The sequence below is a fragment of the Elephantulus edwardii genome, unplaced genomic scaffold (assembly GCF_000299155.1).
Source record: "Elephantulus edwardii isolate Elephantulus edwardi_28Jun2011 unplaced genomic scaffold, EleEdw1.0 scaffold00079, whole genome shotgun sequence".
In the NCBI taxonomy this organism is placed as follows: Eukaryota; Metazoa; Chordata; class Mammalia; order Macroscelidea; family Macroscelididae; genus Elephantulus; species Elephantulus edwardii.
The window spans coordinates 7737497-7751677 of record NW_006399829.1 but is presented as its reverse complement, the minus strand read 5'-3'; the positions used below and the strand labels follow the sequence as shown (position 1 = coordinate 7751677).

At 42.2% G+C, this 14181-nt stretch overlaps 1 protein-coding gene across 1 annotated transcript in view; it reads left to right on the top strand.

Annotated features, from left to right (window-relative positions):
- The first annotated feature begins 3147 nt into the window (after nt 1–3147).
- PLCXD3 (phosphatidylinositol-specific phospholipase C, X domain containing 3) overlaps nt 3148–14181 on the top strand; it is a 307803-nt gene continuing 296769 nt past the window's right edge. Inside the window, exon 1 of the mRNA XM_006889554.1 lies at nt 3148–3319. Within this exon, the coding sequence (XP_006889616.1) occupies nt 3217–3319 (103 nt within the window). The 5' untranslated portion in view covers nt 3148–3216. The remainder of the gene's footprint in view (nt 3320–14181) is intronic.

The following is a 14181-nucleotide window of genomic DNA, read 5'->3' as shown; positions in this document are numbered from 1 at the left end:
CCACCTTAATTAAAACTTTCCCATATCTCAACAATTATGATTCAAGCCATGGTCTTTCTGATTACTTGCTATGCATCTGAGAGCTGGACAATTAATAAGGATTACAGGAAAAGAATTGATGCCTTTGAGCTGCGGTGTTGAAGAGAAGCACCGAACATCCCATAGATGACAAGAGAATAAACAGTTCTTGGAGAGGGTGAAGCCAGAGTGCTCTTTAGAGGCAAGAATAATGAGGCTTTGCCTCACATACTTTGGACGTGTTGCTAGGAGGAGCTATTCCTTGAAGAAGGACATGATGCTGGGAAGGGTGAAGGGTTCATGAAGGAGAGGAAGCCCCCTCAACCAGGGGTATAACAAGGTGACTGCTGCAATGGGCTCTTGTATGTCAGGAAGTGTGAGGATGGCACAGGACAGAACAAGATTCAGATCTTTTGTTCATAAGGTTGCTATGAGTTGTGCTCAACTCAACAGCACCTAACAACATCAACAACAATAACAACAAGAACAACAACAACAACAACTGTGCTATCATGGACAGCAAAGTGTTGGGAGGAGAGAATGAATCCTTGTTGATCCAGTCTACAGGGATTATACTGCTGACCTGAAGGCCACACCTATCTTGCCTAATGGAAGGGAGCCATAAGAAGGGAGAAAGATGAGAAATCTCCTCCAGTGCAATTTACAGCTTTGGGGACTCACTGCAAGGTCAGCTATGAGTCAGTTAGATTCGATAGCAAAGAGTTTGAGAGTTAATTTAAATGAGAGGGTGAGGAATCCAGGCTCATCTCTTTTCCATTTTTAAAGAGAAACTTGCCATGTCCTCTTGAAATTGTGAACAGATTCCATGAAAATAGGACATTCACTCAGAAGGGTGAGGCATTATTTCATCTTTCTCCCACTTTCCCATTGTGCTCCCAATTTGAGAATCAAATCTTTGGGTTTAGCATTCTTGTACAAAATAAACCAGTTGTTATGTTAAATGGTTTGAAAAAGAAATTATTACTGCTATATTTTATGGCTCTCTCACCTACTTTGATTTGAATTTCAACATCTAAATATCATTTCGGGAGCTCAGGTGTCCTAGTGGTAAGGTGTTGAGCTGTACAACCCAAAGGCATATTAAACCCAATGGCCTTTGCAGGAAAAAGATGGACCATCTCTTCCCTTAAGATTTATAGCCTCTGAAAACATGCTAGAAGTTCAGGTGTGACACAGTTCTGACTTGAACACACAAAAATATCATCATTAAAAAAAAAACACCAAAAACAAAAACAAAACAAACAAAAACAGCAAACCAAACAATTCTCTTTTAGAACGAGAACCAGAGAATGAGAGGAAAACCTTCAACACGATGGGCTGACATTGTGACTGCAACAATGGGCTGGATCTTATCAAAGACTGAGAAGATGGCACAGGCTAGAGCAAAGTTCAGATGTGTTTTTCATAGGGTTGCTATGATTTGTAGCTAACTTGATGGCACCTACCAACAACAATTATATCATTTATGCATTGGTGATGTAGTCTGTAAGGAGTTTCACTGCTAATTCCAAAGCCATGCTAATCTGATGATTCAAATCTACTGTTGATTCCAGGAGAAAGATGAACGATCTCCTGTGTAATTTAGTCTCGAAAACGCAAAGAAAGATCAACTGTGAGTCGGTTCTGAAGAGAGAGGAATAGAATTTATTTTAGGAAAGTAAGAATTTACATACCACTTGATGAAGACACTCTGGTGGCCTGGTGCTTTGCCAACACTTCTAACCCACCAGCTACTTCTTTGGAGAAGGATGAACAATCTCCTCCAATAGTGATTTATAACTCCAGAAATAATGGTAGTTTTCTCAGAGTTGGAATGGACTTAACAGAGATGATTTCCTTTCTTTTGGATGGAAGAACTAAAACTTAAAAAGAACCAAACTAGTTTTCATTCAGGGAATCTGGACTCATCTTAATCCTGTGTGTCAGGATCTTCAGTAGCTATGATTTTTTTACGAAGGACATCATCTTTCTTCTGGAATGCCTTTGGACTTGAACCTTAAGCCCTTAGACTAACGAAATCTTGAAAGGAATTGCACCTTCATCATGTCAAAGACCTTGCACATTCCCAGTCAAGCCACCCCGAATCTATTACTTTTGTGACTCCCGATTTCTCTCCTCTTCCTCAACTCAGTGCAGGTGAACCAAGACAGCTTTCTGGAGGCTCACAGAGAGATTTTTCCTGAGGGAGGCACATCTCTCTAGCCTGCCAAGGAATGAAAATTCAAACCATCACGTGGATCGTTTTGAACGATACCAAATAAATCCCATCAAATGCTATACTGATAACGAAGACAGCATGTCACTGGGAGATGTGAAATTTTCCCCTCCTCCTTAGTATCAGGCTTGAATTTTGTCCTGAGTACAATAAAAATGACACAGAAGAGGCACAGGCAGCTTTCCCTGTAGAAATAACAGTTTTAATGATTGGAGGAATGAAGGGACAGAAGTATTTCTTACCTGAAAGGTCTGGAGCAGGATTTATATTGTTTATAGGTTTATATTGTTCTATATTGACCCGAGCTTGCAAACTACTCAAAAGATTAAACAAGTGGTGAACAATATTATCATTTGGAGGCAGGAGAAGGAAGGGTACATACAACCTGTTGTGGTTTACAAAAAAGGAAAGCTCCTGCCAGTAAGTGGCAAGTCCTGGGGGCCAGTAGGGGAAGCGACTTCCTGGGACTCACTGGCATCTCAAAGTCAGCTAATATCTGAGGTTCAACCAAATTGGTATATATATATATAACACCAAACAGGGCTGAGTCATCACACCATCGGACAGAGCAAGACCCCAGGCAAAGCAGCTGGGCAGACCAAGTTATTTCGGTTTTTCCAAATGAAAGAATAAAATGCAGCAGCCTGGGGAAGCTGCAGAACTGTAAGGCAGAGCCACCAAGGGCTAAGAGGGGAGGTGGGAGTCAGGGCGGGAGGGAGTGAGGCGAGCACAGCGCGGACGTCAGGAACAAAAGCTCTCCGGAGTCTGGCGGAGGCACTCGGGGAGCATAGGGTGTTTTGAATAATTATTGAAATTAGCATGTGTCTGCGCCATCCTGTGGGTGTGGCGCAGAGCAGAGTGTAAACTCTAGCGGGGCTGGAGCAAACATTGGATTAGAGGCAGCAGCCTGCCAGCCAGCCCGGGGAGCGCGGGGACCAGCGCGCGGCACGCCAAGCGGCACCATGGCCTCATCTCAAGGGAAGCCAGAGCTGAAATTCGCCGACTGGATGGCAACTCTGCCCGAGAGCATCCACAGCATCCCCCTCACCAATTTAGCCATCCCAGGTAGGCGCGTGGAGGGAGGTTGTTGGCAGGGCGCTGGGCGGTTTGCGCTCCACCAGCCCCGCCCTGCCCTGCCCTGCCCTGCCTTCCAGCTGCTAAGCGGGAACTTGCCAGGCGTTCGAGGGAGGGGACCTCGTCTTCCCGGTGGGTCTGGAGCCTGACAAGCGCGTGCTCTAGCGTTGCCCCACCTCTGGGGACTGTGGCGCTGGGCGTCAAGGTGACTGCTTTCCTCCATCCCGGCTTTGGAAGCGGTCTGTGTGTGCAGGGCTCGAGTGTGAGAACCTCAGCTCCCGCCTGGCGCCTCAAGCCCCCTCTTAGGGTGGGGGACACAGGGCAATTTCTCAGTCTTTGGGTGGCTGTGCGTGTTGAGCAGAGTCTGGTGGCCCGGGGCTATCTCCGGCGCAGCGCGTCGACCCTGGTCTCCATCCCTGAGATGGAACTGTGCGAATGTGGTTGATTTCTCCGTGGGAACCAACTCCAATCATTAATATTCGTTCCCAGCCTCTTTTAAAGAGACAAAACGCTTCCCAAAGAGTGATGAAAGTTCAGGGACAGGAGGCGGCGTGATCGTTGCCCTTGGTCAGGAGCTGAAGGGGGCGTAGGTGGGGGGCAGCGATTGCAGGTCTGTGTGGCCCTGGAGGGCCTGGCCAACTGGCCACCGGGTTGCGCAGAAGTAGGGGGCATCATAGGGTCCTGAAGGCAAGCCCTAGCCTTGGATCTGAAGCCGGCCGGCGGTACCTGTGTCAGCCACGGCAGAGGCGTGGGAATAAGAAAAAGGCAGGGAAAGGTGACCGCGCAGGAGTTCAGACAGCCTACAGGGAAGGGATCTTGGACAAAGTCCTAAGGAGACTTCAGTGTGTCGCGCACGACTTGGACAGGACTAGGCTGTTGTCTGGAGCAGGAGCTTGGTCTAGTTTCTAGCCCAGGTTCCTGAAGGGAGGGTCCTCTCAGGGCAGCCTGGTGACAGCTGGCGACACAGCGGTACCTCACTACCAATTTGGCTGTTCTCTTAGACTGAGGAAGCATAGATTCCTGATTCTTCCCGGACAGGGTTGGAGGGTAGATTACCGGTTGGTAGCCCACCCGCTACCCCAGCTGAGCCTGATTATTAAATTCAACCTCTGGGTCTTAATTCTTCTTGATCTAACCCGTCCAGCGCCCCCTCTCAGCCACTAGGGAAAGCATAAGAAAGAAAGTCTCCAGAGGCTCCAGCCAGAGCAGGTCTTGATCAGGGACACAAATCAGTGGTCTGTAGTCACTTGGATGCTTGATGACTGATGGCAGGTACTGTTCTACCCTTGGAGCCCAGTCCCTGGGATCATTTGTTTCCTCTGGCCCTTCTCCAGGAGGTGGATTCCCCAGGGCCCAGAGATCTCCAAGGGAAAACACAGCCCAGCTGGCTTCTCCACTCTGCCCTTGCCCTGTTTCCTGGTGGAGGCTGGGGATTGCTCTTTTGAAGGAGATAGTACAAAATACACAACTTTGTTGGCAAAATTCGACTCTCACTTTTGTAGGTGTTCCCATCTTGTGATGTTCATTCACTTGCATTTGGCTTTTCAGACAGTAACTTCCACATGGTTTCCTCTGAGCACTTGTGGGCACATAGAAGGTAAAAAAGGGCAGAGATGTGTTCTCTAGAAGATGACCCTTGAGGGCTACAGGGAGTGCGCAGGGCCAAATTCACAGTGGTGAGTTCTGAGGTGGGATCATGGCTCAGGCTGCCTTTGGCCCGTGACTCACCTGTCTGGTACCTGGTAAAGCAGGAACATTATGTGTGGAACTGCTAACTAAAAGGTTGCAGGTGTGGATCCAACAGCTGCAGGGATGGAGAAAGGTGGATGGTCCCCGTTTACAGCCTTGGAAACCCAGTGGAGACTTGTCCAAAGTTGACATCAACCTGCTGGCAGGTTTTCGTTTGTTGTTTGTTTTTGTTGTATGTAACAGATTGTTTTTTTCAACTTTCTTCAAATGTGCTATTTAGTGACATTAGTTATGTGTGTCATATTGTTCAGCCATCACCATTTTTCATTTCCAGATTTTCCCATCACACTTAACAGTGGGTCAGTGTATCCTAAGCAGACAGTCCTTCCTAACCTCTCCTTCCTAGCTAACTAACAAACTTTGGTCTCCGTACAATTGCCTATCCTAGATACTGCCTATAAGCTGATTTAAAACTCTCTTAGGTACACTGGCTCCTGGCTCACATAATCCTTCCAAAACTCCTATAAAGCAACCAGGGTGAGTAGGATTGTTTCCAGTTTACAAATGCAAGAAAAAACTGGGCCTTAGAGAAGGGAAATGCGCTTCAGCTCAGTGATCTGACCTCTAAACTGGACTCTAGGAGAAATCTCCTAGGAATTTTGGAGGAAAAGACTTTGGATGAATCAGCAGCAACAAGTAGTGACTATGATGAGGGTGCATTGCCAGGATTTGTTATTGCCCAAAGTCTCCAGAGCAACGCGTTCTGGTGACCTACTGTGTTAGGGACTGTGCTACTAACTAAAAGGACAGCAATTCAAATCCACCAGATGCTCCCAGTGAGAAAGATGGGCATTCTGCTCCCATAAAGATTTACCATCTCAGAACTCCTGTAGGGTCACCATCTGTCAAAACTGACTTGATGGAAGCTTTGGGTTTTGTCTTGTTATAAAATCTCAGTTTCCAAACTGAGCATCTGAGATGAATGACTTTGATATTCTGGTTGTCTTAGGACAAATAATAGAGATGATGGCAATGGTACAGCAGAGGGGTTTCCACTGCTTTCTTGACTCCTTCTTGGTAGCCCCTTTCACCACCAGCACCTCTGAGTTTAAAACCAAAATGCACTAAATCCACCACTCCTCAGTTCACTCCCAAGTTCTGTAAATTAAATTCCATAGATTCATACGTATAAGTCCAGCCTTGCAAATGTCTTCTTTTCTGCATTATTTAACATAGAGACTTTTGGGGAGAAAAAGGCAGTCAAACTTCAATAGTCAGAAGACTAATTGGAGACTATTAAACACTAATGGAATAATTGCCTTAAAATCATGCTAATAGCTTCCTGGCTGCTACATGTTTACTTGGCCAGTTGCTACAGCTTGAATTAAGTAATTATCTCCACCATTTAAAACCACTCCTGGTGCACCACACAAGTGTTTCCTGTCGAAGAGGTGCTGCTGCTCTGTCATTCTCAGAACCCCAGGTTTTCTTAGGTTTCCTTGGTGGAAGAAACAACTGCGGAGTGAAGAGCTTCTAAATTAGGAGGCCACACACGGGCAGGGTGGTGACCCAGACTGCCCATGGTGAGTGGGAGGAACTGTACGGCCAGGTGTGCAGTATCTCCCACCACCAGTGCAGGCTCCTGTTCTGGATGTGACTGGATCCTTGATAGCTTTCAGGATCACGTCGTTCTGCAGATGCTTTCTATTTAAAAGGCTTTCTGATTTCGTTTTTGAGGTTAGACTGAGGGATTCAGTTAGTCGTTGGTATTAGTTCTTTTACTTTCAATTTATTTTTTCAAAGCAGTGACTGCCTGAACACACAGAAAGTTGCCGTGATACCAATCTTGGTAAATTTTTGTTTCTAATGATCGGGTGTTAAGTTTACCATCATCTGTGTTTGGTGTGTAGAGGTATTTTTATACTACAGGCAGGTAGAGGAGGATGAGGAGAGATGGAAGCAGGGAGACAGGGTGTACCATTCTCAGGTAAAGGCTAGTCTGAGGAACCTTCAGCTTCTTTGAAGAAGAGTCTGAGCTCTCTAGTCATGGTGCCCCAGGACCATTTTTAAAGAGGTCCGTCTTTTAAAAAGAGAAACACTGTTCAAGAGATCCATCTAAAGACTGACTGCAACTGTAGGCTTGAGAATGACTGAGATCTTGAGGATGGTGCTGGATAGGGCATGGATCCTGTCTGTTATTCATAGGAGAGCTGTGAGTTGTAGGTAACTTGATGGCAACTAACAACCTCATAGGATAAAGGAGGCTGTTGCTTGACTGGGACAAGGTATTAAAATGGGAAGTCTTGGCAATGTGGCATGTTTAAATGTAAAGAATCAAGTTTCCTTGATATATGAGGGGAAAACTTCCACATATCACACACTGCAGTAAATTGACCATAAATAATGGAATACTGGGGAAAAAAATGTGGGGCTTGAGCTTCAGAGATCGCTTACTGCTGAATTTTTTAAGTGCTTTAGCAAGAAGGAAATTCTTTCAATTCCCGTCGTTACACCTGTGTGTTTGGTTCATTTTCTTCATAAAATGCCAATATCCATGAAATAAGAACACTTTTATGTAGGGAGACTAAATGTTTGTACACAACTCTGATCTCTTGAGCTCTTGTGTTTGCTTATATTGGTTTTTAATATCTTCCGTCACAGCAGCTTTATCTTGTTGCCTGTGTTCCTGGAGCTAACTGTCTTCTCCCTCTACTTTGTAATTGACTGTTTCTGTTTTGAGCTTGTTGAACGTTGATACAATCTGCAGGTTAAATCTGGAACTGGGTCTAATTATACAAACTTCCCCAGGCAGTTCCCCCATCTTTTTAGTTGGAATAGTGATATGGAAGTTATTTTTTCACAGCAATCAAAAAGCAGTAACATGGTTTAGAATGAATAGCTCAGCAATGTCCAACTGTGGGGTTTTTTATTTTATTTAAAAGCAAAGCTGAAGAATACTTGGCCACATTTTTTTTTCCTGGTTGACTCGAATCTCCAACTATTGTTAATCGATGTGAAGGGATATACATGCCATTTAACAGTTTACACAGGGAGCTTTGGTGGTGTATCCCATAGGGAGCTGCATTTCTAACCCAAAGATCACACCATGTTGGGTGGTTCAAATCCACCTGCAGCAATCTCTTCGTTTGTGATTTTTAGCCTTAGGAAAACCTGCTGGAGGGTCAGCTATGAGTCAGTTCCAACCTGACAGCAATGAGTTCTTTTGAACTGTTTGCCTAATGTAGTCCCATGCACGCAGGTGTTTTCCATGTGCTCTATCAAGTAAGGCCTCTGTACTCAAAGTTGGTTCAAAGAGCAGCAGCATTGGAATATCTGGGAGCTTGGTTAGAAAGGCATCATCTCTGACCAACCTCCTTTGCTGTTATTACTACTTGCTGTTGTGTCAGTCTGACTCTTGATGACCTTGTATCATAACATAATGAATCTCTGTTCAATTCTGTGCCACTTTCACCATTGTTCATGTGCTTGGGTTGATTTTGACAGCTGCAGTTGCATATAGGCGCTTTCCTATCTGAGGAGTTCTTTCTTCTCCCAGTGTTAGATCAGACAAGAGTCTGTCATGATCCCTACAGCTTAAACTAGCTAATCTTGAGGATCAGATTGCCAGGCCATTCTTCCTAGTATGTTTTAGCTTAGAAGCTCTTTTTAAAATCTGTTTACTGTGGGTGACCTTGCTAGTGTTTTAAATACTGATGGCATAGTTTCCAGATTATAGCAACACATAAACAATCCCAGTGGAAGTTGACAGAAGAGCTATAGACCTTCCTTCTTATTGTTGGTAGGTGCCATCAAGTTGACTGTTCATAGTGACGCTGTGAACAGATCTAAACCTTGCGCTATCCTGTGCCATTCTCATGATCTCTGATATGCTCGAGTCCATAGTAGTGGTCATTGTGTCAATCCATCTTGTTGAGGGTCTTCCTCTCTTTCTCTCACCCTCTGCCTTTCTTAGCATGATGTCTTTTTCCACGGACTGACCACAATACTCATTTCAAGATCCTGTGGTGATTTACACAGACATTTGTTGTTGTTGTTGTTGACTGTCTTCAAGTCGAGCACAACTCATAGCAACCCTATGAATAAAAGGCCTGAAGCCTTTCTGTAACTATCAACATTTATTAAAGTTCATAGACAGACATTTAGGGCCTAAGAATTTCTGCTTTACAGCATCTCGAAGAGGAAGCTTTATATAAGAGACAGAACCAAATTTAAGGATAAATCCATCTTCTAGACTTTTAGACCCTAGAGTCTGTCCATGACTGTACAAATTTACAAGCAAGCTAAAAGCCAGACCCCATATTTGACTCAAGCTTAATGGCCTAGGTTGGGAATATTTCTGATAACAAGCATTACAGTTCATTATGCACCTTGAACAACAAATGTGATTTAATTGCTACTTAAGTGTTCAAATTGGGTCACTGCGATAAATGTAAAACCTTTCCATTTCCTCAAAAGTTCCTGCTTCTCTTGCTATCAGCCATCAGCAGCACTTGAAACCAGCCATCTGTTCCTACTAGTGGTCGCTAATGTGAATTTAGAAAGCATTTCTATATTGGTTCTTTGCCCATTTGGTCTCCTTCTTTGTTGTGTACAGGCCCAGCTACTTTTTGTTATATTGATAAGTTGAAGGTTGATTCATTTTTTTTTAAATCTAGAACTTTTCTATATTGCTCTCGAGTAAAAAGTAGCATCACGAATGCATAATATAATGACAATCAGTATCAGAAAGCCATGAAACACAAATGTATATGGTAAATTGGTTTCTGATAGAAAGAATATGATGAATCTTGTTTGTAATTCAGGCTCCATTTATTTGAAGGATGGCTTATGTGAAAATAGCAATCAGACTAAACACGGGTATAACTCACTCATTTAGATTTCAGTTATTTGGCGTCAATGTTCTAAAATAATTGTGCTCAAGGTGAAAGTAAAATCCTCATCAATTGCTAAACTGTCCATCACAAAGTTGTTTTTGCTCTGTTTCTGTTGTGGTAAATGTATATGCAATGAGCTCTGGTGGCCTGGCAGTAAGGAGCTGTGCTGTAAACTCAAAGGCAGGAGGTTTGAGCCTTCCATCCGCCCCATGGGAGAAAGATGAGCAATTTCCTTCTGTGAGATAACCAGCCTCTGAAATCTCACTGGGATGTTCAGCCATGATTTGGTTCTGACTGGACGGCACATAATGACAACAAACAACATGTGTGTAACAAAACATTTTACAGTTTCAACATTCTTCACATATACAATCCAGTATCATCAATTATTATGTTGCCTCACCATCACTATTATCTGTTTCCAGAACCTCCCACCTCCTTTAATAGGAGACCAGTACCCCCTAGACCGCAAGTCTATCTCATCCTGTCCCTCTTGGCTAGCCCTGATAAACATTTGGTCTCTATGCATTTGCTTATCCCACAGTTTTTATAATCATATAATATTTATCTTATTTGCAATTGATCTCTTTCACTCAGCTTAATGTTTTAAGGTTCATCCATGGTAATGTTTTAGCATGCATTAGGGCTATTTTTCTCTTTATGGATGAGTGCTATTCCAATGTTTGTACGGTTCATTTTATTTATCCAAGTTAGGATTTTGACTTAAACGTGAATATTATACACGTATAATATGTACTTGTATTGTTCATTATAATATACTGTGAAGACTTGTTACAAATATCTGCAATCACACTTTCAATTTATTTTCTTTTTCTTCTTGTGATTTGAGTGAAAGATTACAAAGCAAATTAGTTTTCCATCCAAACACTCATGTATTTTTTGTATCATATTTACATTTATAATATTATAGAACACCATAATATACCACATATTCCAACTTTCTCCGTGTGATTTCTACTTTGAGTTCTTTGACTTATATAGATTGGTAGAAAATTGCTGAATTGTATGGTGACTCTAGACTTCACTTTTTGAGGGACTGCCAAACTGTATGACTACATAATTTTATACTGTGACTAGAAATAACTGAGTGTCAAGGATATTGCAAGTTTTATTTTAAGACTTTCATGTTGTTGTTGTTGTTAGGTGCTGTTGAGTCAAGTATGACTCATAGCAACCCTATGAACAAAAGATCTGACTACTGTTCCAACCTGCGCCATCCTCACACTTCCTGACACACAAGAGCCCATTGCAGCAATCACCGTTTTAATCCACCTGATTGAGGGTCTTCCTCTCCTTTACTGACCCTCCACCCATCAGCCATGTCCTTCTCTAAAGAATAGCCCCTTCTAGCAACATGCCCGAAGTATGTAAGGCTTTCATACTTTAATAACGAGAAAAAGTCCTATACCCTTTCTCAGAAGATATTTTTCAATTACTTTATTCCAATCAGAACAGAAAGGGTAAGTTAACAAAGGTCAAGAATAAGACTGTTGGCTGATGTAGCAGTAGAGGATATTTATGAGGGAAGTCTAACCAAAAATGGATACGTAGACTCAAAACTCTATAAGCCCCAAAGTAAAGGGAGTTCTAGTCATTGTCAGTTTCATCTCTCTCCAGTGCCTTTTTAATGGTCTTCCAAATAGTTTCAGAGATTTCTAGGTGAGCTCCTTGCATGCTGTTTGCCCCTTTTATTCCTTTAAAAAATATTTTTATTTTCTATTGATTTGCACACAAAAATCTTATACCTTGTGCTTTGTGTATATGCATAGTGTTTCACACGTTCCTCTAATCCCTTTGTATTTTATGCCATCCTTCCCATACATTGTGTTTTAAAAAAATTAATCACCATTGATCAATGCCCACTATTTTTCTACATTCTGGAGAATTTGCCTTTTTGATGTTTTGACAGATAGTGGAATTGATCTTCTAAAGATCTGTACCTGAAACATCACTGTTGAGTTTTGGGATGATATAGTAGTATCATCCATAAAGAAACCAAAAGATCATTACAAAGATAGAAGAGGAAGCAAGCTCGCTATGGATACCAAAAGAGTCTCTAAAACTTGCATTGGTAAGTAGAGACCCTAAAACAAAGGGAATAAATGTTCATGTGAAAGAGTTAAACAGAAGATTTCAAAGGGCAGCTCAAGAAGACAAAGTATAACAAATATGCAGAGACCTGAAGTTGGAAATAAAAAAAAAAATGACAGGAAAAAGAACATGCTTGGCCTTTATCAGACGGAGAGAAAAGAAGATAAATTTAAGCCCAGAGTTGCAGTACTGAAGGATTCTATTGGCAAATATTCAATATAAAAGAACCGTTAGTTATTGTTGTGACCTGTTGAGTAGGAACCAAGTCACAGCTGGCCTTCCAGCAGGTTTTCAGAAGCTGTAAATCACATTAGAATGGAGTTCTGGTGGCCTAGTGGCAAGGAGCTAATTTGCAATCATTAAGGCATGTGATTTGAGTCCACCAGTTGCTCTATGGGAGAAAGACAGTCTCTTCCTATGTGATTAACTGCCTCTGCAAACCTGTGGGAGGGTCAGCTATGAGTCATTTTCTACTCTGTGGTACACAATAGTCACATTGGAGCCCAACTTTATCCCATGGAGCAGCTAATGGATTCGAAATTTGGGCCTTTGGGTTGGCAGCACAACTGCTACTCACTAAATTATCAGAGCTCCTTATCAGAAAAATAAGAGACTACAACATGATCTTAATTTATTCCTTAAAGGAAAAAGGGGAAAATGAAGGATGTTAACATAGTTCATCTGGAATTTTGTCACCAGAAAGTTTCTATAGTTCCCAATGCTTTTATTATGCAAAATTAGGAGAAGATAGAGTCAGTAGAAGGTGGTTAAACCTTCTTGAGAAGCATCCAGGCTTAGTCACCGCTAGAGATCAGGTACTGAAACAGATGTCAGTTGATTTGTTAGATGTGCACTTGTTGTGGTCCTGTATTTTGTTCCAGATCCCAGGAGTGGAACACACTTAACACCACTCTATCTTATGTGTCAACTCATACAGTTTAAAGTGAAGAATTCTTCCGGGAAGTTAATTTTTATGAAGTATCCATGTTTATCATCAGCCAACATTATACATGATTTTATGTCTCAGTTAACAAGGAGAAATTTAATTCATGAAGGAAAACGGACCATGATGAATGATGATCTTGACAGGCTTTCTCCTGGAGCTTCCCTCCAGTAAAGATGATGACATTTTGGTCCCGTGGGAACTTCCTCCACTACCTGTCTCAGACTGTGTGTCCCTGACACCAATGAAAGAAGGAGAAGTATCAAGGTCTGTGTCATTGCACACTGAACCCTAGGAATTCCCCTTTTATTATGCTTCTCTGACTTCTTCAGAGAAAGAGGTGGACTGGAGGATATACAGTGGATGCAGGGAAAAGCTCTGGAGCTCAAATGCTTTCTCTCGTCTCCATCATCTCGTGTCTTCATTTCTCACATCAGCTTGAATTCTTTGGTCTAGTATTAGCAGTGCACCCTGGATAATGTCTTTAATTCTCTTGCCTCACTCTTTTCTATACTGCTCATCTGAAAATGCCTTAACCTGATTACATTCAACTCTCCACTCATTCTAATCATATGCTTGAGTGACTAAACACTGTTGCAGAAAAATGACACAGCCTGGATAAATAAACTCACAAGAAATTTTTGATCGTAAATGTCTTAAATGAGCATTCAATACCCCTAGACAAATGACATTTCCCTAGTAAATTCACTTTCTGGTTCTCTTAGATGAAAATGTCATACTTTGCCTTTTGCTTTGCAAGGATTGTTTTCTTTTCCTATCATGTAAACCATCAACTATTTGTGAACACTCTATATGTCTGTGGTTTAATAGAAAGATGTTGTGCTGGCAAACCAAAGGTGTGTGGTTCAAATCCACTAGCTGCACCATGGGAGAAAGATGGGCAGTTTCATCTTGTGTGATTAAATTAATGGTACACAATAGCAATAACAAAAACAACTGTATCTCTTTTTGTTAAGAGAAAGAGAGATATGCTTCTTATGTAGCCTAACTTATGCCCTGGGTTCTTCTCACTTGAAACTTCTCAAGTGTTACTCTCAAATGGTGTCCTTTTCTTTCCTGCTTTATCCTTTTCCTCTCTCACTTGTAGATCATTCTAGTCATAGCCACCTATGATAAAATCACACTTTTAAAGAGGATGAACTAGCAAAATTTAACAGAACATCAAGCAACAAATGCTGGCGAGGTTGTGGAGA